This window comes from Clupea harengus, chromosome 3 (assembly GCF_900700415.2).
Source record: "Clupea harengus chromosome 3, Ch_v2.0.2, whole genome shotgun sequence".
In the NCBI taxonomy this organism is placed as follows: domain Eukaryota; kingdom Metazoa; phylum Chordata; class Actinopteri; order Clupeiformes; family Clupeidae; genus Clupea; species Clupea harengus.
The window spans coordinates 31,991,801-32,018,484 of record NC_045154.1 but is presented as its reverse complement, the minus strand read 5'-3'; the positions used below and the strand labels follow the sequence as shown (position 1 = coordinate 32,018,484).

At 38.6% G+C, this 26,684-nt stretch overlaps 5 protein-coding genes and 1 long non-coding RNA gene across 10 annotated transcripts in view; 1 reads left to right on the top strand and 5 right to left on the bottom strand.

The window, feature by feature from the left end:
• Window positions 1–4,630: 4,630 nt before the first annotated feature.
• On the bottom strand, window positions 4,631–8,798 carry LOC105904759 (troponin I, fast skeletal muscle). Of its 3 annotated transcripts, XM_031565409.2 has the most exons (6): window positions 6,376–8,798; window positions 6,236–6,272; window positions 5,535–5,663; window positions 5,172–5,261; window positions 4,916–5,089; window positions 4,631–4,816 (listed from the first exon to the last, which is right to left on the bottom strand). In XM_031565409.2, exons 1-6 carry the CDS (start codon window positions 6,381–6,383, stop codon window positions 4,724–4,726), a joined length of 531 nt encoding a protein of 176 aa, XP_031421269.1. In that variant the 5' UTR covers window positions 6,384–8,798; the 3' UTR covers window positions 4,631–4,723. The 3 variants fall into 3 exon arrangements, with proteins under 3 accessions (XP_031421269.1, XP_031421268.1, XP_042563333.1); XM_031565408.2 differs by having other exon boundaries at window positions 5,535–6,272; XM_042707399.1 differs by having other exon boundaries at window positions 5,535–7,986; window positions 8,300–8,798.
• LOC105904758 (troponin I, fast skeletal muscle-like) lies at window positions 8,793–13,174 on the bottom strand. Of its 2 annotated transcripts, XM_012832677.3 has the most exons (8): window positions 12,854–13,174; window positions 11,092–11,126; window positions 10,967–11,003; window positions 10,724–10,852; window positions 10,224–10,313; window positions 9,968–10,141; window positions 9,713–9,814; window positions 8,793–9,574 (listed from the first exon to the last, which is right to left on the bottom strand). In XM_012832677.3, exons 2-7 carry the CDS (start codon window positions 11,097–11,099, stop codon window positions 9,722–9,724), a joined length of 531 nt encoding a protein of 176 aa, XP_012688131.2. In that variant the 5' UTR covers window positions 11,100–11,126; window positions 12,854–13,174; the 3' UTR covers window positions 8,793–9,574; window positions 9,713–9,721.
• A 1,247-nt stretch (window positions 13,175–14,421) lies between these two features.
• LOC116220061 (troponin I, fast skeletal muscle) lies at window positions 14,422–18,292 on the bottom strand. The gene is made up of 8 exons (XM_042707400.1): window positions 18,221–18,292; window positions 16,589–16,621; window positions 16,459–16,495; window positions 16,064–16,192; window positions 15,359–15,448; window positions 15,103–15,276; window positions 14,776–14,875; window positions 14,422–14,640 (listed from the first exon to the last, which is right to left on the bottom strand). The coding sequence occupies exons 2-7, from the start codon at window positions 16,594–16,596 to the stop codon at window positions 14,783–14,785; spliced, it is 531 nt and encodes a 176-aa protein (XP_042563334.1). The 5' UTR covers window positions 16,597–16,621; window positions 18,221–18,292; the 3' UTR covers window positions 14,422–14,640; window positions 14,776–14,782.
• The window catches only part of LOC105904753 (troponin I, fast skeletal muscle-like), a 13,348-nt gene continuing 1,439 nt past the window's right edge, over window positions 14,776–26,684 (bottom strand). Inside the window, exons 2-10 of one of the 2 annotated variants that reach the window (XR_004163443.2) lie at window positions 26,422–26,595; window positions 24,259–24,291; window positions 24,129–24,165; window positions 23,748–23,876; window positions 21,619–21,708; window positions 21,366–21,539; window positions 21,099–21,200; window positions 20,905–20,961; window positions 14,776–14,806 (exon numbers count right to left, since the gene is read on the bottom strand). Coding sequence is in view for 1 of the 2 variants with exons in the window: in XM_031565418.2 (XP_031421278.1) it covers window positions 21,108–21,200; window positions 21,366–21,539; window positions 21,619–21,708; window positions 23,748–23,876; window positions 24,129–24,165; window positions 24,259–24,266 (531 nt within the window). In the remaining variant the exon portion in view is untranslated. Of the gene's footprint in view, window positions 14,807–20,893; window positions 20,962–21,098; window positions 21,201–21,365; window positions 21,540–21,618; window positions 21,709–23,747; window positions 23,877–24,128; window positions 24,166–24,258; window positions 24,292–26,421; window positions 26,596–26,684 lie in introns of those variants that run through there. The other variant, XM_031565418.2, reaches the window with a different exon arrangement.
• LOC116220063 overlaps window positions 19,807–26,684 on the top strand; it is a 14,967-nt gene continuing 8,089 nt past the window's right edge. The window contains exon 1 of the long non-coding RNA XR_004163444.1: window positions 19,807–20,028. This is a non-coding gene — a long non-coding RNA (uncharacterized LOC116220063). The remainder of the gene's footprint in view (window positions 20,029–26,684) is intronic.
• LOC105904755 (troponin I, fast skeletal muscle-like) overlaps window positions 20,894–26,684 on the bottom strand; it is an 11,621-nt gene continuing 5,830 nt past the window's right edge. The window contains exon 8 of the mRNA XM_031565416.2: window positions 20,894–20,961. The gene's annotated coding sequence lies outside the window, so the exon portion shown is untranslated. The remainder of the gene's footprint in view (window positions 20,962–26,684) is intronic.

Here is a 26,684-nt window from a genome sequence, read left to right as displayed (position 1 = left end):
TCATAGTGTGTGAGCACAGGTAACCAAACCCCTGTTGAGAGATTTGAGAGAGAGGAAGATCTATGTATTTGTGTGGTTACCTGTTTGCCTATCCATCAATCAATTCACTAGCAGGCTCTGTCTGCGGGGGGGGGGGGGGGGGGGGGGGGCTGTAAAACGCTTCAAGACCCATCCCCATCCATGGTGGTCACTGAAAAATGCTTTAGGAAAGCCACAACTGGTCTTACAGTACACTGTTTAGCTTATATGAGGGGCAACTATTAAGCTTACATAAAGGGTGGGCTACTGTGTTTGGTGTTTTGCCCAGTTTAAACATCATCCTATCCATACATATTTCATATCATAGCAAGCAAGGGCATGGGTACCATACCAAGAGAGCACACAGATGTATGAACATGTGTGTCTGCACTAAGGGGTCGCACAGAGTACTTGAGTATTCCAGCAGCTACTTCAATTCTGGAGTTTCTACATTAACATCGAGTACTCATTGATCATGTATTACTAGGGTAAGAACTGAACATTAACATTAACATCAAGTACTCATTGATCATGTATTACTAGGGTAAGAACTGAACATTAACATCGAGTACTCATTGATCATGTATTACTAGGGTAAGAACTGAACATTAACATAGAGTACTCATTGATCATGTATTACTAGGGTAAGAACTGAACATTAACATTAACATCGAGTACTCTTTGATCATGTATTACTAGGGTAAGAACTGAACATTAACATCGAGTACTCATTGATCATGTATTACTAGGGTAAGAACTGAACATTAACATTAACATCGAGTACTCATTGATCATGTATTACTAGGGTTAGAACTGAACATTAACATCGAGTACTCATTGATCATGTATTACTAGGGTAAGAACTGAACATTAACATCGAGTACTCTTTGATCATGTATTACTAGGGTAAGAACTGAACATTAACATCGAGTACTCATTGATCATGTATTACTAGGGTAAGAACTGAACATTAACATCGAGTACTCATTGATCATGTATTACTAGGGTAAGAACTGAACATTAACATTAACATAGAGTACTCATTGATCATGTATTACTAGGGTAAGAACTGAACATTAACATCGAGTACTCTTTGATCATGTATTACTAGGGTAAGAACTGAACATTAACATCGAGTACTCATTGATCATGTATTACTAGGGTAAGAACTGAACATTAACATCGAGTACTCCTTGATCATGTATTACTTTATTACTATATTCATTATTACTAGTGTAAGAACTGAACATTAACATTAACATAGAGTACTCATTGATCATGTATTACTAGGGTAAGAACTGAAAATTATATATAATATAATATTATATTGTGTGGGGGGTAAGCAGGTTATCATCGAGTACTCTTTGATCATGTATTACTAGTGTAAGAACTGAAAATGTGTGGGGGGTTAGCAGGTTTTAGAGAGAGTTGAGAGCAGAGAAGAAGTTTTGCTGAGTAGCCTATAAGAGTGTTTTGGATGACGTTGGAGAAGTAAAGAGTTTTAGTTCCGAACTCCTCCTTTTCCTGAAATGATGGCCTTCACCACGTAGGCTATTAACCCCTCCCGAGGATCTCAAGTTTTACACTTGCACACACTCAGTTTTCAGTTAGAGCCCTTGGTAAATTAGAGGAAGGATGGTGACGGTAGAATTCAGTTGTTTGGAAGTACTTTCTCTCAAGGATGGCTCAAACATCGGGTCTGCCTCATATAGGCCTAGGCCACTACACTAACGTGACAAATTAATGTTGTTGAAAAATAGACAGAACGAATTTGGTTGGGCTTACTAAAGATTCTGGTTGGTGAATTACCGGAAGTAATATTGGGTGATCACGTTGCAAAGCAACTCTGTGAAAACCAACAGCTGTCAATGTCAATGTTGCCAGGCAGTACAGCGGTTTGTTTTTACCTGTTAGCTGTTGAGTTTTGCTGGATGTGACGTCACACCGACCAGACAAATATCACTAATTTTATGCTTTTCTCTATCTGCTGAGACAACCCCATCATGGTTGCATAGTCTTTTAACTGATACAAGACACCTCTCGCACAAACTCCTATTCGAGTTTTTCAGGAAACAATTAGCCTGCTTGATTTCTAAAATGATGTGCTCGTGCAACCCCTCGTCAGCACTGTACTGTAAGTACCTTTAGATAAAACCTCTGCCATGAGGAAATATAACGTCTTACTGAAAATGTCCAATGATTGCAGAGAATGGCTGACCTTCTCTTTCATCTCTGTAACACTGGACCAGACCAACAGTGAAACATCTGTGAAAAATGAACCGAATTGAGCCAAACTGATCTAGCCTGGGTATCCTGTGGCCTTCCATGGTAAGGAGTGATCTGATTAAAGCACAGCACGCATGTTTAGGTGTGGGGATAAGCATGTGAGGACATGTTGAGAGTTGTGACCACTATATGGAGCGCCTACTAGCATAAGGAATCTAACATCCTGCAGAACTGAAATAAGAAACACATGAGGTTTCAACATTCTGCTGCTGGCTCATAAATCACTTCATGGCTTGGGACCAAAATACATTTCTGAGATGCTTATTAAACATGAACCTAGTATGTCTTCTAGATCAAGGAAAGGACAGGTTGTAGTGGCTGGTTAACAAAACAAAATAATGAAGCCGTATATTTAGCCATTTTGCACAAACTCCAAATTGCCAAATTGTTGGATGTGCCCAAACCTTATGTTTACGTTAAGATTGGAGAAAGCTCTTGATTTTATATACCAACAATTGAATCATTGGACCTTATCTTACAGTTTAAAATGTTTGCCTTCCTCTATCTCGAGTTCCTTTATTGTAAGTAAGTAAGTAAGTAAATAAAAAAGCACCATAGGGACTGAGAAAGGCAGGACAGACATTGCATATAATCCAAAAGGGAAAGAGAGCAAAAGGAACATTACGACAAAATATTTTAAGCAGAAATAAATATCCCTCAAGCTTGCAGTATTTCAAAATGACTGCCACCAGTTTTTGAAATGCTGACTTGTGTTAATGGCAACCCTCTTTGCAGGGGCTTTAACTTGATACATCTCAGTGTCAGTCCTGCTATGCGTAGTACGAAATAGGCAATTCTATAACAACATTCAAGAAAACATGTGCGAAATCCTACCCTTCAAATATCAGAGTACATGTCATCTGTTATTATTCAAGTATGATAAAGAGTTTGATATGAAGTTTTGTATTCAGTCTCAGAACATAATATCAATGTAACGAGTAATAGCACATGCATTTGTGGCCCACCAAAATGACTCAGAGAATGCCACATAAGCAGAATGCAGGAATTTGAGGTGTGTTTTACAGGCATGGGTGTCATCTTCAAAGTCATTTTGATGGTATGTAATAATGTGAAGGATATTAGGCTTCCAGGCTATGTACTATGTAGTTCTATGGAAAGGATTCCACATCAGTGAACATGTGAGCGGTTTTTAAGGGCCAACTGTGCTGTTGTTGGTCAGATTTGGGGTAGTTAGCCCACTAGTACAACTTTCTTGATGTTTGACTGTGTTAGGAAAGTTGTTGACTCACTAGTTTGTCATAGTGTCAAAGTAAGCAAATTTGAAGAGGTTTTGCTAGGTTTAGCCGCTAGCATCTCGTTAGCGATTAGCAATTCCTACATAATGCCACTTTAATGAATATACATGCATAACTCTGGGCAATAGGCAGAGCTTTAACATATCACTGAAACTGAAAAGCATTTCCCATTTTCTGTAAGCGATGTCTGCCATATGCGATAACTTACTCAAACTGGGAAGATTCAAATATTAGCTGGGATATAAATGCTAATATTTGTACACTAAATATGATACAATACAAAACTTAGCACTATGATTATACAGGATTGATTCCTTTCTTTTCAGATCCCTGTGTCCAAGCATTGTATGCATCAGAGCAAGGGATTATACAAAGAGAAGCCATTTTTCTAATACTTTTACTTGGACTTGATGTAAACATGTTCCATTTCCATTAGACATAAGTTGACCCTTACTGTTTTGAAGAAGTCTGAACTTAGTCTCATGAAAGAATTCAAATCTTTGAGCTGAATATCATGAAGGTTTGGTGCCGTCTGATATCATACCTGTAATTCCTCCATAGACCTAGGGTGACAGTCTCCTTTTCTTGTATCATAGATTTGCCCCCTCTCTCTTACACGATCCAAGGAGGTCATGCAAAGCACCTGTAAATTGGATATATTTGATATACTGAGATCACTGACCAAGTATCTGCTTAAGGTTATAGTGATTCAGATTCACTCAATACAGTGATTGCAAACATCTTTGTCCACAAAAAGTAAAATTAGGAGTAAAGGAACTCACCATTTCAGGATTTTTGGGATAAAAGAGGATCAAACCCAAAAAACAAATATCTGGGCTATCTTCGGCCATCCAGTAGCTACAGTTTTCAAAATAGCCCCACATAGGCTAAATTCCAGATGAATTACACCAAATAGACTTTTGAACAAACAAACAAAGAAAGAGGAAAAAAGGAACAAGGAAAACAATTCCCTTAAACTGTTTATTTAATTATTGTAATCTGTGAGAAACATACACTGGCAAAGAGTACACTAGTGATAATTGCATGGCAAAATTGATGACACCCGACCCCCCCCCCCCCCCCCCCCCATAGTCCATAAGCTAAGAAGCATGGTCCAAGATCTCTTGAATACTGCGTAGGAAAAAGAAAAAGTCCTGGCAAATTTAGGCCTCAGCTCCCTCAAACATCTTCTTCCTGCCATCCATGCCAGCCTTGTCATCAACATTCTTACGCCAGTCACCAACAGCGTCTCCAACCTGGAAAGATTTGAAAGTTTATTATTATATTGCCAAATGAGGCCTATGGCTTTCATTTTGGGACAAAGACTGTAAAGTCCGAAGGCTTTGAGTACTCACCTCCTCCTTGACCTCCTTCTTCACCTGCTTCAGGTTGGATCTCATGTCCATTTGAACCTTGTGCTTGGAGCCCAGCAGAGCCTGAAGCATCTGATCAGCGGACAAGCGCACTTTCTTCAGAGCTGGCTTCTTCATACCCTTCATTTCTGTAACCTTGAACTTGAGCTCTTCAACCTGGGTTTGAAAAAGAAATCATTTGAGGTTTTTCCATCTCTGGAGAACAGAATTTCACCATAGATATGTTAACAAGAATCACCTCTTTTGCTCCCTTCGTTACTTTGGCATCTGCATCGTATCTGTCCTCATCGACTTTGTCAATCTTCGCATGTAGCTCTTTGCACAGTTTCTGAAAACAAAACAAGTCAAAACTTTTATAGGACAAATTTGCAGTGGGAAGACAAAACGGAGATTAACCTTACTTTGAACATGGGCTTTTATGACATTATGTCATGCCAAACACACAAGTTATGAGGCTCTCAACCACACTTGATTTGAAAATGAGGCCTGTTGTGGCAAAATAACCTGTGATGGTAACCACATTGTTAGTGTTCCTCTACGCTGCCTATTTGCAGCAGAAAACCTTTCTAGAAGTGAATAGGTGTTCCTGTACTTGGCCTACCTGCAGTTCCTCCACAGAGCTGGGGAAGGTGAGAGCAGGGCAGCTCTCATTTAAGTGCTGCTCCTTGGCAGCTATAGCCGCAGCTTCCTCCTCTTCCAGACGCGTAGCAGCAATCTGAAGCATCAGGCTCTGAGAAAGGGGGGGAAATAATCTGTTAATCTGACAGTTAACTAAGGCCTCTCCTTGAAAATCATGTTTGAATAACATCTTTATTTGCAGCTCTGAGACCAGTTTCAGAAAGAATCATATTCTTACCACTGAAAGTTTCTACAACTATAGGTATTAAATAAAAGCATATTCATGAGACCTATTCGTGAAATAACCAAAGATGTCATCAGGAGCTTTTTGCCATTAAATCCATCAAAATGTTTAAATGATATTATGCATTGCTAACAGGAGAATTTTAAGAACTGAGCTCTTAGGACTTTCCCTAATTGTTGGTAAGTTTAAGAGCAGTACAAAATAGCATTATCTTAGGTCACGGATTGACATATCCATATTACCCTACAGTGACTGCAACCAAATGTTTTTTATGTTATGGCCTAATTGTATAAGATATTAGCTGACTTGTATACCATGCCCTGTAGTCATTTGGACTAAAGAGTGAAGTGAACACCTAAAAGTTTCCCCATGATTTTATTACAGTAATGCAACAATTACACACAGAAACTTGTCCTCATGTAAAACGCTCTCAATACTACCTTCAGATTGTGCCTGCGGCTCGATGTCATCTTTTTACTGTGTGATTACAGAATGCAGAAAAGTTTGTTAGAAAATGAGAACCATTTAATCCAAAATTAAAATCTGAATTTTCTGAATAAAAAAACAACCAGATACTTACTCAGCCATCTTGGAATTTGTGATCGATCACTCCCGTAACAGAAACACACAGAAACAGAAATTATTTAAGTCATAGTTACAGCTGTTTTCCCTCATCAAAATACTATCGTAACGGTGTTAATTATCGGACCGTGTGTGTTATCGGCAAACGTTTGCGTTGTCATGTTAATCCATTATTAAACTGAGCAAATCGATTGTTAATCCATTATTAAACTTAGCATTGTGATTGTTTAACAGAATGGCCAATGTTTGACACTGTCCGATAACTGACATAAATACGCTAGGGCACACCCAGTATCACCAAGAACCACTGCCCTTTTACACAAAGAAAGCTTGCTTCTACATAGTATGTAAAAGCATGTCCTTTCTGATAAAAAAAAAATACTTTTCCAATTTTAGACAACTAATAACTTTTTCATGAACTGCAACATCTATGAAGCAAAATAACAGTGTTAAAGCTCGAGCCATAATTAGAGATCCTTCGGTCATGAGTGGAGACGATCTGATTGACACCTCAGCGTGTAAGAAACCTACTCCTAGTAACCTTAGGAGTCTTTCCACTGGAAGGGTAAAGTAGAGCAACATGGTCAAAATCCAGAGCTTTGTGTCTTAGAGCAGACATACAATTGCAAAAATCCAGATTTAAACCTATCGTAGTCTAAAATAAAAATCCAGATTTAAACCTATCGTAGTCTAAAATAAAAATCTAGATTTATACCTATTTGTCAGTGAAGGCTGTGTTCTGAAATCTGGGGATATACATAGAAACTCTACTGGAAAGGTCTGAAGCCACAACATTTGATTAGAAAACCAAATCCTGGTATATGCTCCTGCTCAGAAGTCAGGCAAAGAGCAAGACATCAGGAGAGAAATACGCAGTCAAATTTATTTTGTGATATAATAATCATTGCCTCTGCTAACACTCTGAATCAGCTGGAAAGATTTTTTTCTTATTCCTTTCGACTTGACACACATTTAAAAGTAAATATATGCAAATTAAGCTACTATTTTCAGCTAAATTGGAAGGCAGAGCAAATAGAATTGTCCATGTGTTTGAATATAATCCTTTTACAGATGCGTTTTATTTATTATGAGGTTATAAATATCATCAGCGATCCATTTAAAGTATATAGTATCTCCAAACAGGAAAATCTGCTTAATCTAGTTAATCCTCAAACTGCATTAAATAATTGTATTTTGTTCAGTTCGTATGATGATTGTATTGATTCCATCACAACAGTCCAATAAGCGGCAGCATTTGCTGTGCTAAAGGACTGAGAAGTCAAAAGCACACCAAACATGACAAATACTCTATGAGAAAAAACAGATGCACCATAGGTGAATAAACAGCTCATAACAATCAGCACTGCAGCAAACAAGGTAATAAAGCATTCACCCTCACCAATGAGAAAGTGGCTGGGGTAGAGAGGCTCGACAGGTGGAGGGAAGAAGACGGAGAAGAAGTGGCACACAAGTATAGGTCAAATCTGGTATATATGGTGGACATCCTCCAACGCCACGTAAAATCCTCTCCTGTTTATGGTAACGGTGGATGTGCTGGTCCCCTATCTTTCCCGCTTTCCAGAAATACCTTCTTTGCTTAAAATAGACCCTAGAAGAGAATTTGGCATAACCAGATGTGAAGAAGATGTTGTAATGCTCAAGACAGTCTTGGTACAAAACTGCAAAATAGGATTTCACACTTTTGTTGACAACTTGATGAAAGGAAGAAGAACCTGAGTGCATTTGTGGTTTGGAGCGTAATGGAAATAAGGTCGAATATAGAAACACATTTCTACATATACATGGTCAACATTGCTAAGTAAACAGAAGAGCGATATGGGAAGATGACCAAAGCACATGTTTTGTGCTGGACTCAGTGGAATAACCAAGTGACAGAATAGTAGGGGTGCTGTGACTGCCACCTTTCTCTTCATCTTGCTGCACCATGCCTGTCAGATCCCAGTTGATTGATCCCTGTTGATTGATCCCAGTTGATTGATCCCAGTTGATTGATCCCAGTTGATTGATCCCAGTTGATTGATCCCAGTCTGATTGATCCCAGTCTGATTCAAGTATGACAAGGTGCTGCCTGTCAGATCCCAGTTGATTGATCCCAGTCTGATTCAAGTATGACAAGGTGCTGCCTGTCAGATCCCAGTTGATTGATCCCAGTCTGATTCAAGTATGACAAGGTGCTGCCTGTCAGATCCCAGTTGATTGATCCCAGTCTGATTCAAGTATGACAAGGTGCTGCCTGTCAGATCCCAGTTGATTGATCCCTGTTGATTGATCCCAGTCTGATTCAAGTATGACAAGGTGCTGCTTGTCTGGTCCCGGTTTCACCTGAGTGCCACAATGTTTAGTTATGGTCGCTCAGTGGAAATATTCCACAGAGAACACCAGTTTAACATGACCTGCCACTACTTGATACGACTCACACGTGAATAAATAAATAGATTAATGAAATAGATTAAAGAAATATTGTGCAAAAGTTTGGTTTGGTTTAACTATGGAATACATTATTTGGTATTTAAACTGATTCAGTGCATTGTACAGTATTTCTTTTTTAAAGTTTCAATTTCTTTTTCTGGTCAATAAGAGTGAACTTACCATAAGGACAATTCAACTGGGTCAACATTCTTGGTAGCTTTCACTTGCACAGCAAACATGCTTTACTAAATAAGAACTCTGCAGGATCTCATTACCTCAACAAGATAGGCTTACATTTCAGTGTCCTTAAAAGAGCCCCAAAGAGGGCATAAGAGAGTGAGAAGAAAGGAGAGAAAGGGTGAGTATGTGGGTATGTGTCTGTGTGCATGTCAGAGAGAGAGAGAGAGAGAGAGAGAAACGGACATGGAGAGTGAGAGACAGACAGCAAGAGAGAGAGAGAGAGAATCTGAACTCTATTGACATCTTCTGGTGGAAAGGCTCATAACCTGAGGCTAGGAGAAGGGGAAAAGTGTCTACTAAATCTACTAAATCCATGCATTGAAAAGCCAGAGGAGAAAGTGACCTTAAAAGTGATATTTTAATGACTTCACTGTAACTGACGTACATCGGCTATCCGTACATTTGTACAACAAAACATGTTTCATCAACAAAAAAAAAGAATGTTGGAGAAAAAAAAAATTCTCAACGTCTGAACACATCCTCTTCCTGACATCCATCCCGCCAATCCATCCACCAGCTTCTTGAGGCTGCAGAACAGTAAACACACAGAGAGAGATGCAACCCTTGCCTTAACATATGCTGACTACATTTAACCATATAAAGTCATATAATAATGTATCTTTTACTCCTAACCTGAATGTCTTGATTTTTTTATGTCGACTCACCTCTCACATTTAGGCCTCAGCTCCCTCAAACATCTTCATCCTGCCACCCATGCCAGCCTTGTCCTCAACATTCTTACGCCAGTCACCAACAGCGTCTCCAGCCTGGAAAGATTTAACACATGCTGTTCAATTGTGTGTATGTGTGTGTGTGTGAGAGAGAGATTTTGTTTGTATATGTGTTTAAGCCTTCATGGATAATAATATAAAAAATTGGATGGCACATGTTCTGTTTCTCTAATTACACTGAATACTCACCTCCTCCTTGACCTCCTTCTTCACCTGCTTCAGGTTGGATCTCAGGTCCATGCTGACCTTGTGCTTGGAGCCCAGCAGAGCCTGAAGCATCTGATCAGCGGACAAGCGCACTTTCTTCAGAGCTGGCTTCTTCATACCCTTCAATTCTGTTACCTTGAACAACAGGTCTTCAACCTGAGTTTGAAAAATAAATCATTTGAGGTTTTTCCATCTCTGGAGAACAGAATTTCACCATAGATATGTTAACAAGAATCACCTCTTTTGCTCCCTTCGTTACTTTGGACTCTGCGTCGTATCTGTCCTCATCAACTATGTCAATCTTCGAATGTAGCTCTTTGCACAGTTTCTGAAAACAAAACAAAATGCGTATATGTATCAAGATAATTAATATGGCTCTCTAGATAAATGATCCTTTAAATGTTTCAAGTGGCAAAGCATATTTGGTCTCTACATTTTGCTCAATGTTCTACAATGGACTACATGATTTTACACTGCATAAATGTATTGAGGAGAAACAATTGGACAATGATTAAAACAACTGAGCAGTAGTTGCTGCAATAATATATGGTCCATAACCAACCTAAGTGTATTGTGGTCAAAAACAAATGTTATTCCAGATTTATAATTGCAGGCATTACTAAAAACAGTGTCTCCTAATATTCCCATTCACTATATTACTATTTAGTCTGTTTGTGGCTTTTTAATGGCTAGATTCCTTTCACAGTTACCATTTAACTGGAGGCATGCCTGGCCTACCTGAAGGTCCTCAATACTGCTGGGGTAATCAAGGGATGGGCAGTTGTCACTCAGGTACGTCTCCTTGGCTGCTATCGCATCGGCCGCTTCCTGTTCAAGCCGCGTTGCAGCAATTGCAAGCATCACGCTCTAAGAAAAAGAGAGAGAGATAAAGATGGACCTTCAGAGAATTCGACACATGTAAACAAATGTCTATGGATAGAGGGGTCAAGGCTCAGAAACCCACTGAGAGTGAGAACTTACCTTCAGGTGATGCTTGCGACTCGATGTCATCTTTTTCCTAAAGAAACATTTCAAAGTTTAAACAGACTGAAGGACTTGGAAGGAGTACAAACCACCAGCAACAGGTAACTTTGGAAAATACTTACTCAGACATCTTGGCTGTTGATGTTGTTCTCTTTCTCTAAGAGGGAATAACACAAATATAAATGTAATGTGAACTAAGTGAACTGTGTTTTATCTTACAGAGGTAGTTCATGTCTTGATAATAAACATATATACAAAGGATAACACCATATAAATCCATACAATCATTCATTCATAGTGGATTACACACCTATGTCCTTAAGGACTTTGTCCATATCGCCAACCCACTCTTTTAGCTTTAAAAAATAAATAAATAAATATCAAGATTTTTCTAAAATGGCCCTGACTACTGGCCTAGTGTATGGTTATGGTGATTGCTTTTTTGGAAGGCCCCGGTGAGCATTTCTTTATATGGGCATTGCCATTAAGTGCAACCCAAAATTGAACAGAAAGTGATTGGATCAGCTTTGTGCATAATATCGTGTAGCCAAGACATTTTAAGCTGCTGTCACTTGGCTAAGCACCAGAGCTTGATGAATTAGGATATTTCAAAACCTCATCAGGCAGAAGATAAAGTACTTTCTATAAGGAGGAGATTTTGTTTAAGACATTTTATTTGCTCAAGCTTCTGTTCAATAACTTCCACATATACACATAGTTTTAGACAAAACAGATTCAAATGCAAATTCTCCTTAAACCGCACCCATTATTTTAGCTTGTTTTGAAATCACTCATTTGTCACCATGTCAACCATTCTCAGTACCACAACAATGGACACAGCTTTAAATGTTTTCTCTGCAGAGGATTTGCAGAATAGGATGTCGTCATTTTAACTGAGCTGGTTTTCCAGTCTGATTCTAAGGCGGAGTCATGACATGGATTAATTATGTTACAGTGGCAGAGATAAGTAATTAGGTTTGGTTAAAATATTGTTAAATGTGATACATATTTTTTTGACTGCATGTGTAGTGTGGCAAAAGAAAGGTGGGGTCAGGGGTCACTTCCATAAAGACATATATTTAAGTAAGAGCAACTAGGTTTGAAAGTTTTCCATTAGCTTGTAGAAATGCTTTTGTAGAGTTCAGAAGCCCAGCGCTGGACAGTTTGACAAGGAGTGGATTTCACTTGAAAGATGATGTACACTTGATCCCAGGCGCCTGCAACGATCTTTGAATATGGGGGACAGCAGAAAACCAGCCCAGCGTCTCAAGTAACAGAACATGAAGTGTCCCAGGTGAGACAGGGGAAGCTGTCTCTGAGACTTTTAAATCCAACTTTTGGGACCTTAACAGTTACAGTGTAATCATATTCACAGTTACGTGCATGTGAATGATTTATTTCAAATGCACTTTTTCAAATTCTTGGTATTTCATCAGTTACAATTACAGGTTAAAATTGAATTGAAACATAACTAACTCAATCTAGAGCATATTTTGCATAAATCTTTGGATTCATGTCATTTTCATGTCTTTACAAGTGGAATTCACTTTCCGCAAATGAAAAATATAATTTGAAATATAATTTTAATCAAAATGACAAAATCAAATTAGTTTATCAAAAATAAACAAAACCAAGTAAGCCTCTACCTTGATAGCCATCGCAAAAGTAAGAGTGTATTTACTATTAAGATTACTAAAATTAAGGATCATGGAGGAATCAGTCATGCAAAAAGCAATTTTTATATCATTATTTTCAGTCTTGATTTAACTTACGAAAACCCATACCATATCTCTGGTCCCACTTTCATTATGATGCACTGAGATACACAGCACAGGAGGAACCACAGAAATAATCCACAAGATAACAAAGTAATAAATCTCTCACCTGACAAGAAACTTGGACTTGAACGTGGAAGTAGCACTGGGTGGTGAGAGAGTTCAAGGGTAGAGGCGGGCAGCCACAAGCAGACGCGATCGCCCCGATCTGATATATAAGGGCGGAAGCATCCGACACCACAAAATATCCTTTCCTCTTTATGGTAATGCTACTCCTGCCAGGACCCAGACATAGCAGCTCTGCTTAAAATAGACAGAAGAATACCAATATTTCCAGATGCATCATTAACATGATGCAGAAAATAATGCATTGTCGAGTTGACAAAACATTTTTGAAGTTACACAAGAACCGCCTACAAATGTTTTTGAAAATACGAGTGAATCGCCTGTTTGTTTCTGGTGTTCTTTATAATTAGTATTATTTCTAATAAAAGGAGAAGTTGAACTCCCCTAATTAATGTCTGTGGAAGACCGTCACTTGTGGATAAAGATAACATAACTGGACTACGTTCTCCGCCAACAGAACATGTATTAAACATCCCAATTCAGTTACAACAAGGGGTGGATCAAGACAGTGTTAAAGCAGGGATGTCATAGAGGGGCAGTGTGCTTAAATGTTAATGATTATTATTAGCTAATGTCATTCCCTGCTCTTGATTCAACAGAAATCAAAGGCTTTGCGACATCTGTCGCCTTTTGTAGCACCCCAACACCAAAAATAAAACCCGAGGAAAAAGGAGAGGGGTGTGTGTGGGTGTTTATGTGAGTGCGTGTGAGTGTGTGTGTGTGGGTGTGTGTGTGTGTGTGGGTGTGTGTGTTTGTGTGAGTGAGTGTGTGTGAACGCTATATAGGTCAAAGTGGTAGTGGTGGTGGGGTCTTTTGGTAGTACAGTATGTCTGTAATATGGACTAGAAACAGAGGGGTGAGTATTTCTTCATGTTGCCGTCTTCCTTTTGCTCACCCTCGGTCCCCGTTCAGGCTGTCTTTGACTTTCTACTGTTGTTCGTGCCCAAGCGCTTTGACCCTGTTAGAAGACAGCCACAGTACCACAAGTTTGGTCAAACACACATTTAAGATGTCTGTACAGACTGAATCAATGCGTCGAATTTTTCATACCTTTGTTATAAACATAGTTGTGATATCTTCATTAAAATAAAGACAGAGCAATTACATTCTTTGTAAGGATTTTGTTTTTGTCATAGAAAGCAAAATGTAACTCACCATTTCACCAACTCGCTTGTGTTCAAGTGTGTTAACTTTCCACTTGCACTGCACACGTGCATTACTGAATAAAAACTCTTCTGTGGGATCTATTACAGCTAAACAAGATGGTCTTACATTTGTATCAGATTAAAACTGCTAGAAAGTATGAGAGGGAGGGAGAGAGTGACAAAACAGATTGAGTGTACGGTTTGTTTTTCTGTATGTCTATCTGTCTGTCTGTCTGTCTGTGTGCGTACGTGAGAGAGCGAGAAAGAGAGGGGAGAAGGAGGAGAAGGCGGCAAGAGAAAGAGATCTCTGTCGACATCTTGTGGAATAAATGTGCTTCATAGCTGAATACTACAAGAGAGACAAATCCGTTTCTGTAAAAACAAAAAAAGTCCAAACAGTAGGTTCTTTAAAACACAGTGTTTAATGATTATGGTATGCAACTGTAACATGCCTATTACATCTAAATGTAGTACATTTTGAGAAATAAACAGTATTTGTTTATGTCAAAAAAAAAAAAATGAAGGGAACATAACATGTCACACAAGTACAAATGGCCCCAGTCCATCTTCTTCCTGCCATTCACTTTGTCCATGTTGTTGTGTCAGATATCAATTTCGTCAGGCTGTAGGGGCGTAAAAAAGACATATAGGATGACTAACCTTTTTCTCTTAAATTAGTGGGAATACATTCATCAGTAGATTATACACATGGACTCTTACCCCATAACCTAAATGTCCTGATTTTTTAATGTCGACTCACCTCAAATTTACACCTCAGCGCCCTCAAACATCTTCTTCCTGCCACCCATGCCCTCCTTGTCCTCAACATTCTTACGCCAGTCACCAGCAGCGACTGCAGGCTGGAAAGATTTAACACATGCTGTTCAATTGTGTGTGTGTGTGTGTGTGTGTGTGTGTGTGTGTGTGTGTGTGTGTGTGTGTGTGTGTGTGTGTGTGTGCGCGCGTGTGTTTTTGTGCGTGTGTGTGAGAGATTTTGTTTATATATGTGTTCAAGCCTTCATTGATAATAATATAAAAAAAATTGGATGGCACATGTTCTGTTTCTCTAATTACACTGAATACTCACCTCCTCCTTGACCTCCTTCTTCACCTGCTTCAGGTTGGATCTCATGTCCATTTGAACCTTGTGCTTGGAGCCCAGCAGAGCCTGAAGCATCTGATCAGCGGACAAGCGCACTTTCTTCAGAGCTGGCTTCTTCATACCCTTCAATTCTGTAACCTTGAACTTGAGCTCTTCAACCTGGGTTTGAAAAAGAAATCATTGGAGGTTTTTCCATCTCTGGAGAACAGAATTTCACCATAGATATGTTAACAAGAATCACCTCTTTTGTTCCCTTCGTTATTTTGGACTCTGCGTCGTATCTGTCCTCATCGACTTTGTCAATCTTCGCATGTAGCTCTTTGCACAGTTTCTGAAGAACATTACAGACATCACAAAAACATACATGCTGATATGTATGAAGCATATTTGGTCTCTTCATTTTGCTCAATGTTGCTCAACAGTGAATACAATGTACTATATGATTTTACACAGCATACATATATTTTATTATTTTAGGGCTCCACAACTTCAAACAGCGTATATTTAATCACAGTGCTAGTGTCTCCTCTGATGTTTCTACTAAATGATCTTGTTCTAAAGGTTCCCCACCAACCCACCATGTAGAGGAAGGTATAGATTTATTTCTTTTTACTTGAAAAAGTAATCCCAGAGCAAAATGCTGGAATTATATATGGTCTATACCAACCAATGTATTTTGTGGTCAAAAGTTATTCCAGATTTATAATTCCAGGCATTACTAAACACAATGTCTCCTAATATTTAATGTCTGTTTGAGGCTTTGTAATGGCTTTTTTCCTTACAATTCTCTCGATCCCAAATTTGAAATAAATGTATAAATTAATTTCTAAATGGAATTGCATCATATGGCGGGACTAAAGTAGCCTATGAAAAGACACTACTGTTTTACCTAAACCTTTCAATAGTCTGGTTGTAAAAGACCAATGCACTCCCAAGCTTGCCCCACCTGTAGTTCCTCCACCCCACTGGGAAGAGAGAGCTCTGGGGAGTTCTCCTCCAGGTATGCTGCCTTTGCAGCTATAAGTTCAGCCGCTTCCTCTTCAAGCCGCTGTGAAGCGATTGCAAGCACCACGCTCTGAGAGAGAGGAGAAACAGTAAGTGACTTACAAAACATTGACCATTTGAATTTCAACAATAACAAAATCAATATGTAAGTGCGTAACAACAGTGTTAATGTTGCAGGTTATGATAAAATATAACAATTATCAGAATAATAACTACAAACATTTTAACAATGATGATTATTATAATGTATAGGGTTCCATCACAGAAAGTGTGCTAAAATAAAAGTGGACAGAAGAGTGCTCTTGAAACAGACTCTCAGTGAACATGAGGATTTACCTTCAGATGATGCTTGCGGCTTGAGGTCATCTTTTTTCTAAGGGGTAATGCAAAAATCAAAGAATAAACAGAATTAATGACAGAGAACATAAATATGTATGGTTGTAGTCGTATATAGACAAATACTTACTCAGACATCTTGGCACTTGTTTGTTCTCCTTAGCTGTGATGGAATGAAAGAAAATTCTATTTGTATTCCTTTTTTTTATTGAAGTGTGCAAAACCAAAATGTAATTTAGATATACAGATAGGAACATATCTCAGGATATATGTGTAACATATATGTGAGGGACAATACTGACCATACATAATTGCCAGTCAGAGATAACTATTCCAATTCAATTGAATTCAGAGCCCAGTGCCTGAACCCCCTTTGAGCAATGGTGACAGGGTTAAGATAAAACTCCCTGTTAATCAGGAAGAAACCCTACGCAGAACCGCTGCACATAAGGGGGGCCCATCTGCTACTACATGCTGTTTTGTGTCTTTAATCCTGCAATTATCCCTCTGTCAGCCGTTCTGTGATCTATTAACTGACATGGATTGGAATGCTATATGTCAGCAGGCAGATTGAACTGAGTGCCAAACTTTGTGTAAATTTCAACGTTGATGAAAGATATGAAGGTACAATGTAGTTCAGTCTGGATGAAATATTGCTGAATTCTCAGCACGGGGGTTGTACCACATGCATGCAATACTTCTGCACAGGACTGCCACACTGGCCGAGTTTCAGAAAGTATCAGACTTCAGGTAGTGAAATTGGGGGTCAAGCAGTGAAGCTGTTGAAACCTTGTCTAATCTTCACCAAATTTGCCAATAATGATCTTCAGGTAGATTTTTTTTCTTTTCAAAACAATTAGTCCGTTACAGCCTATCAAATTTGGCAGCGGAGGCCACAAACAGGATGTGACCTCATATATCAGCCAATGTTTGGTCAACTGACATGAAACTTGCTGGGAGTGCAAGTGACATGAACTGTCTATGGACACTATGGCCTGCTGGGGTGCTTGTTTCCCTAAATCGCAGCTTGCAGCTATATTTAGGATGGAGTTGGGTTATCCACATACATAAATCTCAGCTGGAAGAGAGAAAATAGGGGACAGTTTTTTATAGAATGGGTTTCACTATCAAGATGGTGGACACATGACCCCAAGCTTCTGGAAGAGTCTGGAGATAAGAACTGCAGGAACCCAGGTCAAATAACAAGAGTATCTTATAGCATATCTCATATGAATATTATATATTCAGATCAGTTTGGTTTTACTTTATTGTATCATTCATATATGTATATATAATATATATAAGTCAAAACAAACTGATCTAAATCAGTCACTCAATGTCAAACAGAAAGATATTGTAAATGAAGTTGACTTTGTGTACTATATGACGTGGATGTCTGGCTCATAATCTGATTTGATGATTACCTTGAATATTGGATTTGATTAATTACAAGACTGGCTCTTTGGAAGTCCAAACAGACAGTGATAGCATCCCTAACCCCCCTTAGTCGGCCATCACAAAATATCTTTACTTTAAATTGATCAAAAATACCTGATTTAATTTCACAAACAGAAAGCACAATACGAAAAACATGACTACATTCAGAAATGCCATAAATTATCATTTCATCGCTATTTTCCAAAACACCAAATAATTTCGCAAAATACAGGACACTTCTTTCAACACTAAAAACAGGATTGTATATATATATGTACACTATCCAAAGACCATCAGCAGGGCAGATAAGGAAAAAAAGACTCACCTGATGAGAAACTGGACTGGAGGAGCTGAGGGTCTGGACAGGTTGAGGGGAGAGTGGTGCTACTACTTATATGAACACAGCTACTATATAAGGTTGGCAGCATCTGTCACCACAGTCACCTCTGCTCCTTATGGGCATATCTTTCCAATATCATTGGCTCAGCCCAAAATAGACAGAAAAATGCTGATTATTCCAGATGTCTCTTTAGCAATAGGTACAGAAGAAATGCATTGTAAAGATTAAACTTGAAATAGGTGCTTTAAGTGCAGAAAACGATTATCATAGCCTCTAAAATGACTAAGTAATGAATAGTATAAGATGAAGTCACACAACATATATCCAAAGACATCTGAGGGCTGGAGTGTCTCATATGAACATGTTTGGGCTAGGGGGCGGGGGGAGGGGCGGGGCACATGGACTCAAATTGCCATCATTTTTAACTGCATGGACGGTATTTGTACACAACAAATATGAATGTGATAAAGCAAAAGCAACAAAAAGAGTAAAAACCTAACATTACCGTATTTGTATTGAGATCACCTGTTTATATTTTTTTACAATATACCATTTTACATTTTTATAATATTCAATTAACGATATCAGTGTCGACACTAATTTCAAGTGTTGTGCATCATCAAGTGTTAATAGACTGCAAAAGATGGTTGGCAAAACAGGAGATTGTAAATTCATATAAAACATGTGCTTGTGTGTGTGTGTGTGTGTGTGTGTGTGTGTGTGTGTACATGCACATTTGTGTCTCTTTATTAATATGTATTGTGTCTCTGTAGGGTATTTTTAAATTGACCTGTAATGTCTACTATGAGCACTAGGGGAGCCCTTCTCCAGGTTCCTGCCTGCCATTCACCCCTCCTTTCCCTCTCATCCTCTCTATCCATCCTCCTCAGTAACGCTGTGGCTGACTTCTCTTAACACTCCTTCAGGACTAACTTAACACAAAACCCAGATTATTATATTATATAAACCCAATTAACCTACAACATGTAGAGATACCATATTTGTTACAAACATATGTCATTTTATTAAACCAAATATTGAACACCTTCAGTATTGGTCATTGGTCATTAGTAATGATTTATGTAATTATTTATTATCTTTTTACTTGCCGGTATTTTACAAATTACCTTAAGTTTAGGAGAGCGACAGAGGGCGATAGAGAATATAAGCAGCATCTGAATTTTACTTTATCTTTGATTTTGATAAAACAATTAATTGTATTTTTAACTTCATATCAGGATGGAAAGGTTTCAAATTCCAAAGTGCCAAATGCCCCGGTATGGGTGGAATTAATGTGCTAAATGTGAGTTGAGTGTGTATGTGTGATATCGAAGTTTACCTGAGCAGAGTTCCAGTCTTCTGCTTACTCCTCCTTTCCATCCTCTGATTCACTCTTTCAGTGACCCTCTCCACGGCTTTCTGCTGCCTATACCACCCTCTCAGAGCCTGTTAAAACATAGCTTCAGGATCAACTTGGGAACATTTCTCAAACATTTACTGATGAAAGAAATATACAGTAAATTCTTTATAATTAGTATTATTTCTAATCAAAGGAGAAGTTGAACTCACCTAATTAATGTCTGTGGAAGACCGTCACTTGTGGATACAGATAACATAACTGGACTACGTTCTCCGCCAACAGAACATGTATTAAACATCCCAATGCAGTTACAATAAGGGGTGGATCAAGACAGTGTTGAAGCAGGGATGTCCTAGAGGGGCAGTGTGCTTAAATGTTAATGATTATTATTAGCTAATGTCATTCCCTGCTCTTGATTCAACAGAAATCGTAGGTTTTGCGATATCTGTCGACATTTGCAGCACCGCAACACCAAAAAATTAAATCCCAGGAAAAGGAGGAGGAGTGTGTGTGTGTGTGTGTGTGTGTGTGTGTGTGTGTGTGTGTGTGTGTGTGTGTGAGTGTGTGAGTATGCTATATAGGTCAAAGTGGTAGTGGTGGGGTCTTTTGGTAGTAGGTCTGTAATATGGACTAGAAACAGAGGGGTGAGTATTTCTAAAATAAAGACAGAGCAATTACATTCTTTGTAAGGATTTTGTTTTTGTCATAGAAAGCAAAATGTAACTCACCATTTCACCAACTCGCTTGTGTTCAAGTGTGTTAACTTTCCACTTGCACTGCACACGTGCATTACTAAATAAGAACTCTGTGGGATCTATTACAGCTAAACAAGATGGTCTTACATTTGTCACAGATTAAAACTGCTAGAAAGTATGACAGGGAGGGAGAGAGTGACGAAACAGATTGTGTGTATGGTTTGTGCGTCTGTCTGTCTGTCTGTCTGTCTGTCTGTGTGTGTGTGTGTGTGTGTGTGTGTGTGTGTGTGTGTGTGTGTGTGTGTGTGTGTGTGTGTGTGTGTGTGTGTGTGTGTGTGTGTGTGTGTGTGTGTGTGTGTGTGTGAGGAGAAGGAGGCGAGAAAGAGATCTCTGTCGACATCTTGTGGAATAAATGTGCTTCATAGCTGAATACTACAAGAGAGACAAATCAGTGTCTGCAAAAACAAAAAAAGCCCAAACAGTAGGTTCTTTAAATCCAAGTGTTTAATGATTATGGTATGCAACTGTAACATGCATATTATATCTAAATGTATTACATTTACAAACAGTATTTGTTTCTGTCAAAAAAAAAAGTACAAATGGCCCCAGTCCATCTTCTTCCTGCCATTCACTTTGTCCATGTTGTTGTGTCAGATATCAATTTCGTCAGGCTGTAGAAGCATAAAAAAATATATAGAGATGACTAACCTCTTTCTCTTAAATTATTGGGACTACATTTATCAGTAGATTATACACATGGACTCTTTCTCCATAACCTAAATGTCCTGATTTTTAATTGTCGACTCACCTCTCAAATTTACGCCTCAGCTCCCTCAAACATCTTCTTCCTGCCACCCATGCCAGCCTTGTCGTCAACATTCTTACGCCAGTCACCAACAGCGTCTGCAGGCTGGAAAGATTTAACACATGCTGTTCAATTGTGTGTGTGTGTGTGTGTGTGTGTGTGTGTGTGTGTGTGTGTGTGTGAGATTTTGTTTATATATGTGTTCAAGCCTTCATGGATAATAATTGAAAAAATTGGCTGGCACATGTTCTGGTTACACTGAATACTCACCTCCTCCTTGACCTCCTTCTTCACCTGCTTCAGGTTGGATCTCAGGTCCATGCTGACCTTGTGCTTGGAGCCCAGCAGAGCCTGAAGCATCTGATCAGCGGACAAGCGCACTTTCTTCAGAGCTGGCTTCTTCATACCCTTTATTTCTACTACCTTAAACATCAGGTCTTCAACCTAAGGAGACGATACAAACATTGTTTTTTGGCCAATCTTTCGCAAACACATTTTCTTTCAGATATTTTAACAAAATCACCTCTTTTGCTCCCTTTGTCACTTTGCCTTCTGCGTCGTATCTCTCCTCGTCGACTTTGTCAATCTTCGAATGTAGGTCTTTGCATAATTTCTGAAGAACAGTACAGACATCACAAAAACATACATGCTGATATGTATCAAGATAATTAATATGGCCCTCTAGATAAATAATCCTTTATATCCATATTTGGTCTCTTCATTTTGCTCAATGTTGCTCAACTGTGAATAAAATGTACTATATGATTTTACACAGCATACATATATTTGATTATTTTAGGGCTCCACAACTTCAAACAGCGTATATTTAATCACAGTGCTAGTGTCTCCTCTGATTATTCTACTAAATGATCTTGTTCTAAAGGCTCTTGTTAATCCAGAATACAAATAGGTTCCCCACCAACCCACCATGTAGAGGAAGGTATAGATTTATTTCTTTTTTTACTTGAAAAAAGTAATCCCAGAGCAAAATGGTCCCAGAGCAAAATGGTCTATAACCAACCTAAAGATATGATGTATAGTGTTTTGTGGTCAAAGGTTATTCCAGATTCATAACTCCAGGCATTACTAAAAACAATGTCTCCTAATATGTATTGTCTGTTTGTGGCTTTTGGCTTTTTTCCTTACAATTCTCTCAATCTCTTTTCATTTCTAAATAGAAGTGCATCATATGGCAGGACTAAAGTAGCCTATGAAACAGGGACGTGCGGTCATATGAGGCAGGTGAGGCAGAGCCTGTCATCTTGAAAAGTAAAAAAAAAAAAAAAAAAAAATAATTATTATTATTATAAAATAAAATAAATATTCATATTTATCTACTAATCTGTGGTATAGGTGTAATTTCTGCATGATTCCAATCATTTCGAGCATTTTTATAATCAAAATCGCTGAACTCGCTGAATTTGCGCATGTCTTATTCAAATAGACGGGAGAAAACAAGGGACGTGCGGTCAGGTTAGGCACCATGTATTGTCTATGGGAGCTAGTGAGGCAGTGCCTCACCTAGGATTGCGCAATCGCGCCAAACTGGGTTTTGCGCATGCGTGCGCATGCGTAGAACCTTTGAGCTGAGCTCAAAACGCATTGAAAAATCATGTAGGTGAGGCACACAGTACCTCTGCCTCAATGAAGGGGGCGTGCGAGAGCGCACCTGTCGGGGTTATGCTGGGGAACGTTGCTCTTCTTCTACACTTCTACTTGACGGCGAAAATGGAAGATTTTATTGCTAAGCTGAAGCAGTTCTCAAAACTGGACTTTCAGTCCAAACGCGAAATGATTAATAATGGGAGACCAATGCCGGAGCTAAAATGTTTGCTTCAAACGACGTGACAGAAGATAACTCGATCGACTTCTCACATTCAAAGCCAAATTGCTTTGAACATGTTTGGAACCTCAAGAATAAATTTGGTTTTGAACTTACAGCGGCAGCTCCGTTGATTTCCCATTATTTCTCTTGGGATTGTTTTATGTCTATGTGAAGCCATTTAACATCACACAAGTGGTTGTGATCAGTTTGAACCGAAGACTGCTTTTTATTGGTGAGCTGATTTTGAGAAATTAAACTTAAATTGTAGGTAAGTTGTGTTTCCTGGTTGCAATGGTTATCCTGTTGCTACGTTAGCTAATTAGCTAGCTAAGGACACTTAATAACCTTACAAGTTAATCGGAAGAGTTCAATTTGCAAGAAATGATAGCTGGTTATCTAGCTGATGTTATAGTATCCTCGATTTAACTCTTAAAATTATAATGGGAAAAGGTAAAAACCCTCAGGGTGCTTGTGCAACTTCGTAAGAAAGAGTTCATATTCACGAGTTCATATTCATGAGTGCATAATATTTACACATGAGTACATCACAAGCTAGCAGCTGCCTACTCTATGCACCTTACCTATGTGTGTGTAAAGAATGCTGATATGAAAAACAACCAGTAGTCAATGTGAAATCTGCCAATTGAATGGTGATCTTAGATACTCCATTGGGTTTATGTATTTGTAAATTTGACTCTGAAAGAGTCAGTGCCTCACCAGCCACGAACCTCACCGCACGTCACTGCTATGAAAAGACACTCCTGTTTTACCTAAACCTTTCAATAGTCTGGTTGTAAAAGACCAATGCACTCCCAAGCTTGCCCCACCTGTAGTTCCTCCACCCCACTGGGAAGAGAGAGCTCTGGGCAGTTCTCATTCATGTATGCTGCCTTTGCAGTTATAGCATCAGCTGCTTCCTCTTCAAGCCGCGTTGCGGCAATTGAAAGCATTACGCTCTGAGAGAGAGGAGAATCAGTTAGTGAATTACACAACATTGACCATTTGAATTTCAACAATAACAAAATCAATATGTAAGTGTGTAACAACAGTATTAATTTGGCAGGTTATGATAAAATAAAACAATCATTTTTTGGCAATAATGATTATTATAATGTATAAGGTTCCATCACTGAAAGTGTGCTAAAATAAAAGTGGACAGAAGAGTGACTGACTCTTGAAACAGATTCTCAGTGAACATGAGGATTTACCTTCAGATGATGCTTGCGGCTTGAACTCATCTTTTTTCTAAGGGGTAATGCAAAAATCAAAGAATAAACAGAATTAATGACAGAGAACATAAATATGTATGGTTTTAGTCGTATATAGACAAATACTTACTCAGACATCTTGGCACTTGTTTGTTCTCCTTAGCTGTGATGGAATGAAAGAAAATTCTATTTTTAAATTGTTTTATTGAAGTGTGCAAAACCAATCTGTAATTTAAATATACAGATAGGGACATATCTCAGGAGGATATATGTGTAACATGTATGTAAGGGACAACACTGACCATAAATAATTGCCAGTCAGAGATTACTATTCCATTCAATTAAATTCAGAGCCCAGTGCCTGAACCCCCTTTGAGCAATGGTGACAGGGTTAAGATAAAACTCCCTGTTAATCAGGAAGAAACCCTACGCAGAACCGCTGCACATAACGGGGGCCCATCTGCTACTACATGCTGTTTTGTGTCTTTAATCCTGCAATTATCCCTCTGTCAGCCGTTCTGTGATCTATTAACTGACATGGATTATAATGCTATATGTCAGCAGTCAGATTGAACTGAGTGCCAAACTGTGTAAAATTCAATGTTGAAAAAAAGATATGAAAGTACAATGTAGTTCAGTCTGGATGAAATATTGCTGAAAACTCAGCACTGGGTTAAACCACATGCATGCAATACTTCTGCACAAGACTGCCACACTGGCCGAGTGTCAGAAAGTATCAGACTTCAGGTAGTGAAATTGGGGGCCAAGCAGTAAAGCTGTCGAAACCTTGTCTAACCTTCAACAAATTTGGCAAAAATGATCTTCAGTTAGATTTTTTTTTTTTCTTAACAATTTGTCCGTTACAGCCTATCAAATTTAGCAGCGAAGGCATCAAATATCTCATATCTCGGCCAATCTTTGGTCAACTGACATAAAAATTGCTGGGAGTGCAAGTGACATGAACTGTCCATTGCAACTATGGGCTGGTGAGCTGCTTGACCCCCCCCATCACAGCTATATTTAGGCTGGAATTAAGTTATCCTAGCTGGAAGAGAGAGAACATGGGACAGTTCATTACAGTGTGGGTTTCACTATCAAGACGGTGGACACATGATCCCAAGCTTCTGGAAGAGTCTGGAGAGAAGAACTGCAGGAAACCAGGCCAAATGTCTCAGATTGACAAAATAAGTTAAGTGACACAAGTGGGGAACACCAGAGTATCTGAAACCATGTCTCAGATACCATTTAGCTGAAATATTCCCTCTTAAAGAAGCAATAAGGAGTTATGTTCCCAAACTAGCAAGCTTACTACCTAAAAAGGCAGGCAAAACCTTGCCAACACCACCAACAGCCCAGTTGACTTTTGGCAGTATAGCTGACAATGTCATGCTGTGAAAGTTTTTCTTCCATTTTTGCAGGGTATTCCAGCCCAGTACATAGAACTACAGAGGGCATATCCTGGATGGCTAAGGGAAAGACACAGGTATTTATCCGTCCTTCACATTACCATACGCTATCAAAATGAATTTGAGGATGGTAGCAAAACTAGTTGCCTATAAAACCATACCTCAAAAAGTGTAAAATTGTTGCAGTGTGTTACTTTAAAAAATGAGAGTGTAATAATTGGTAGTGATGAATATATATATGAATATTGAATTCAATTTTATTGATATAGTGCAAGAACAATAAATGGTCTCAAGGCACTTTACAGAGCCCCGAGCCTGGACCACTTAGTGCAAGCACAATGGCAACAGGGGCCAGGAAATATATATATGAATCTTATATATTCCGATCAGTTTGTTTTGACTTTATTATATCATATATATATGTATATACATGAATAAGTCAAAACAAACTGATCTGGATCAGTCAATCAATGTCAGACAGCAAGATATTGTAAATGCAGTTGACTTTGTGTACTATTTGATGTGGATGTCTGGTTCATAATCTGATTTGATGATTACCTTGAATATCTGATTTGATTTATTACAAGACTCTCTCTTTAGAAGTCTAAACAGACAGTGATAGCAACCCTTAACCTATTACTCGGCCATCAATATCAAAATTGCATTTTTATTCAAATAAAAAATATAACATTTTATAAAAAATATTTTTACTTTTAATTGATCAAAAATGGCTGATTTAGTTTCACAAACAGAAATCACAATACGAAAAATATGACGTAATTCAGAAATGCCATAAATTATAATTTACAACATTTTCAGAAAAAAGGATTATACATAGAAACACTAAGCAAAGACTATCAGCAGGGCAGATAAGGAAAAAGACTCACCTGATGAGAAACTGGACTGGAGGAGCTGAGGGTCTGGACAGGTTGATCAAAGAATCGCGCTGCTACTGGCATCAACACAGCTGCTATATAAGCTGGCAGCAACCATCATCACAGTTTTTCTTCTCCTCGTTATGGTGATGAGACTCTTGCCAATTCCCAGTGCCATTGGCTCAGCTTAAAATAGACAGAAAAATGCTGATATTTCCAGATGTCTCTTTAGCATTAGGCACAGAAGAAATGCATTGCCAACAAGTGAACACGAA

Bases quoted from the DNA above. Each gene is read 5' to 3' on its own strand.
- LOC105904759 (XM_031565408.2), bottom strand. From the start codon at position 5,741: ATGTTATTCAAACATGATTTTCAAGGAGAGGCCTTAGTTAACTGTCAG. The intron at 5,090-5,171 runs GTGATTCTTGTT...TTTCAAACCCAG, and splicing joins TAACGAAGGGAGCAAAAGAG to GTTGAAGAGCTCAAGTTCAA. The intron at 4,817-4,915 runs GTGAGTACTCAA...AAATCTTTCCAG, and splicing joins AGAAGGAGGTCAAGGAGGAG to GTTGGAGACGCTGTTGGTGA.
- LOC105904758 (XM_012832677.3), bottom strand. The intron at 10,853-10,966 runs GTAAGTTCTCAC...TCTTTTTCTTAG, and splicing joins GTCGCAAGCATCACCTGAAG to AGCGTGATGCTTGCAATTGC. The intron at 10,142-10,223 runs GTGATTCTTGTT...TTTCAAACTCAG, and splicing joins TAACGAAGGGAGCAAAAGAG to GTTGAAGACCTGTTGTTCAA.
- LOC116220061 (XM_042707400.1), bottom strand. The intron at 16,193-16,458 runs GTAAATCCTCAT...CCTCTCTCTCAG, and splicing joins GCCGCAAGCATCATCTGAAG to AGCGTGGTGCTTGCAATCGC. The intron at 15,449-16,063 runs GTGGGGCAAGCT...AATGTTCTTCAG, and splicing joins GTGGGGTGGAGGAACTACAG to AAACTGTGCAAAGAGCTACA.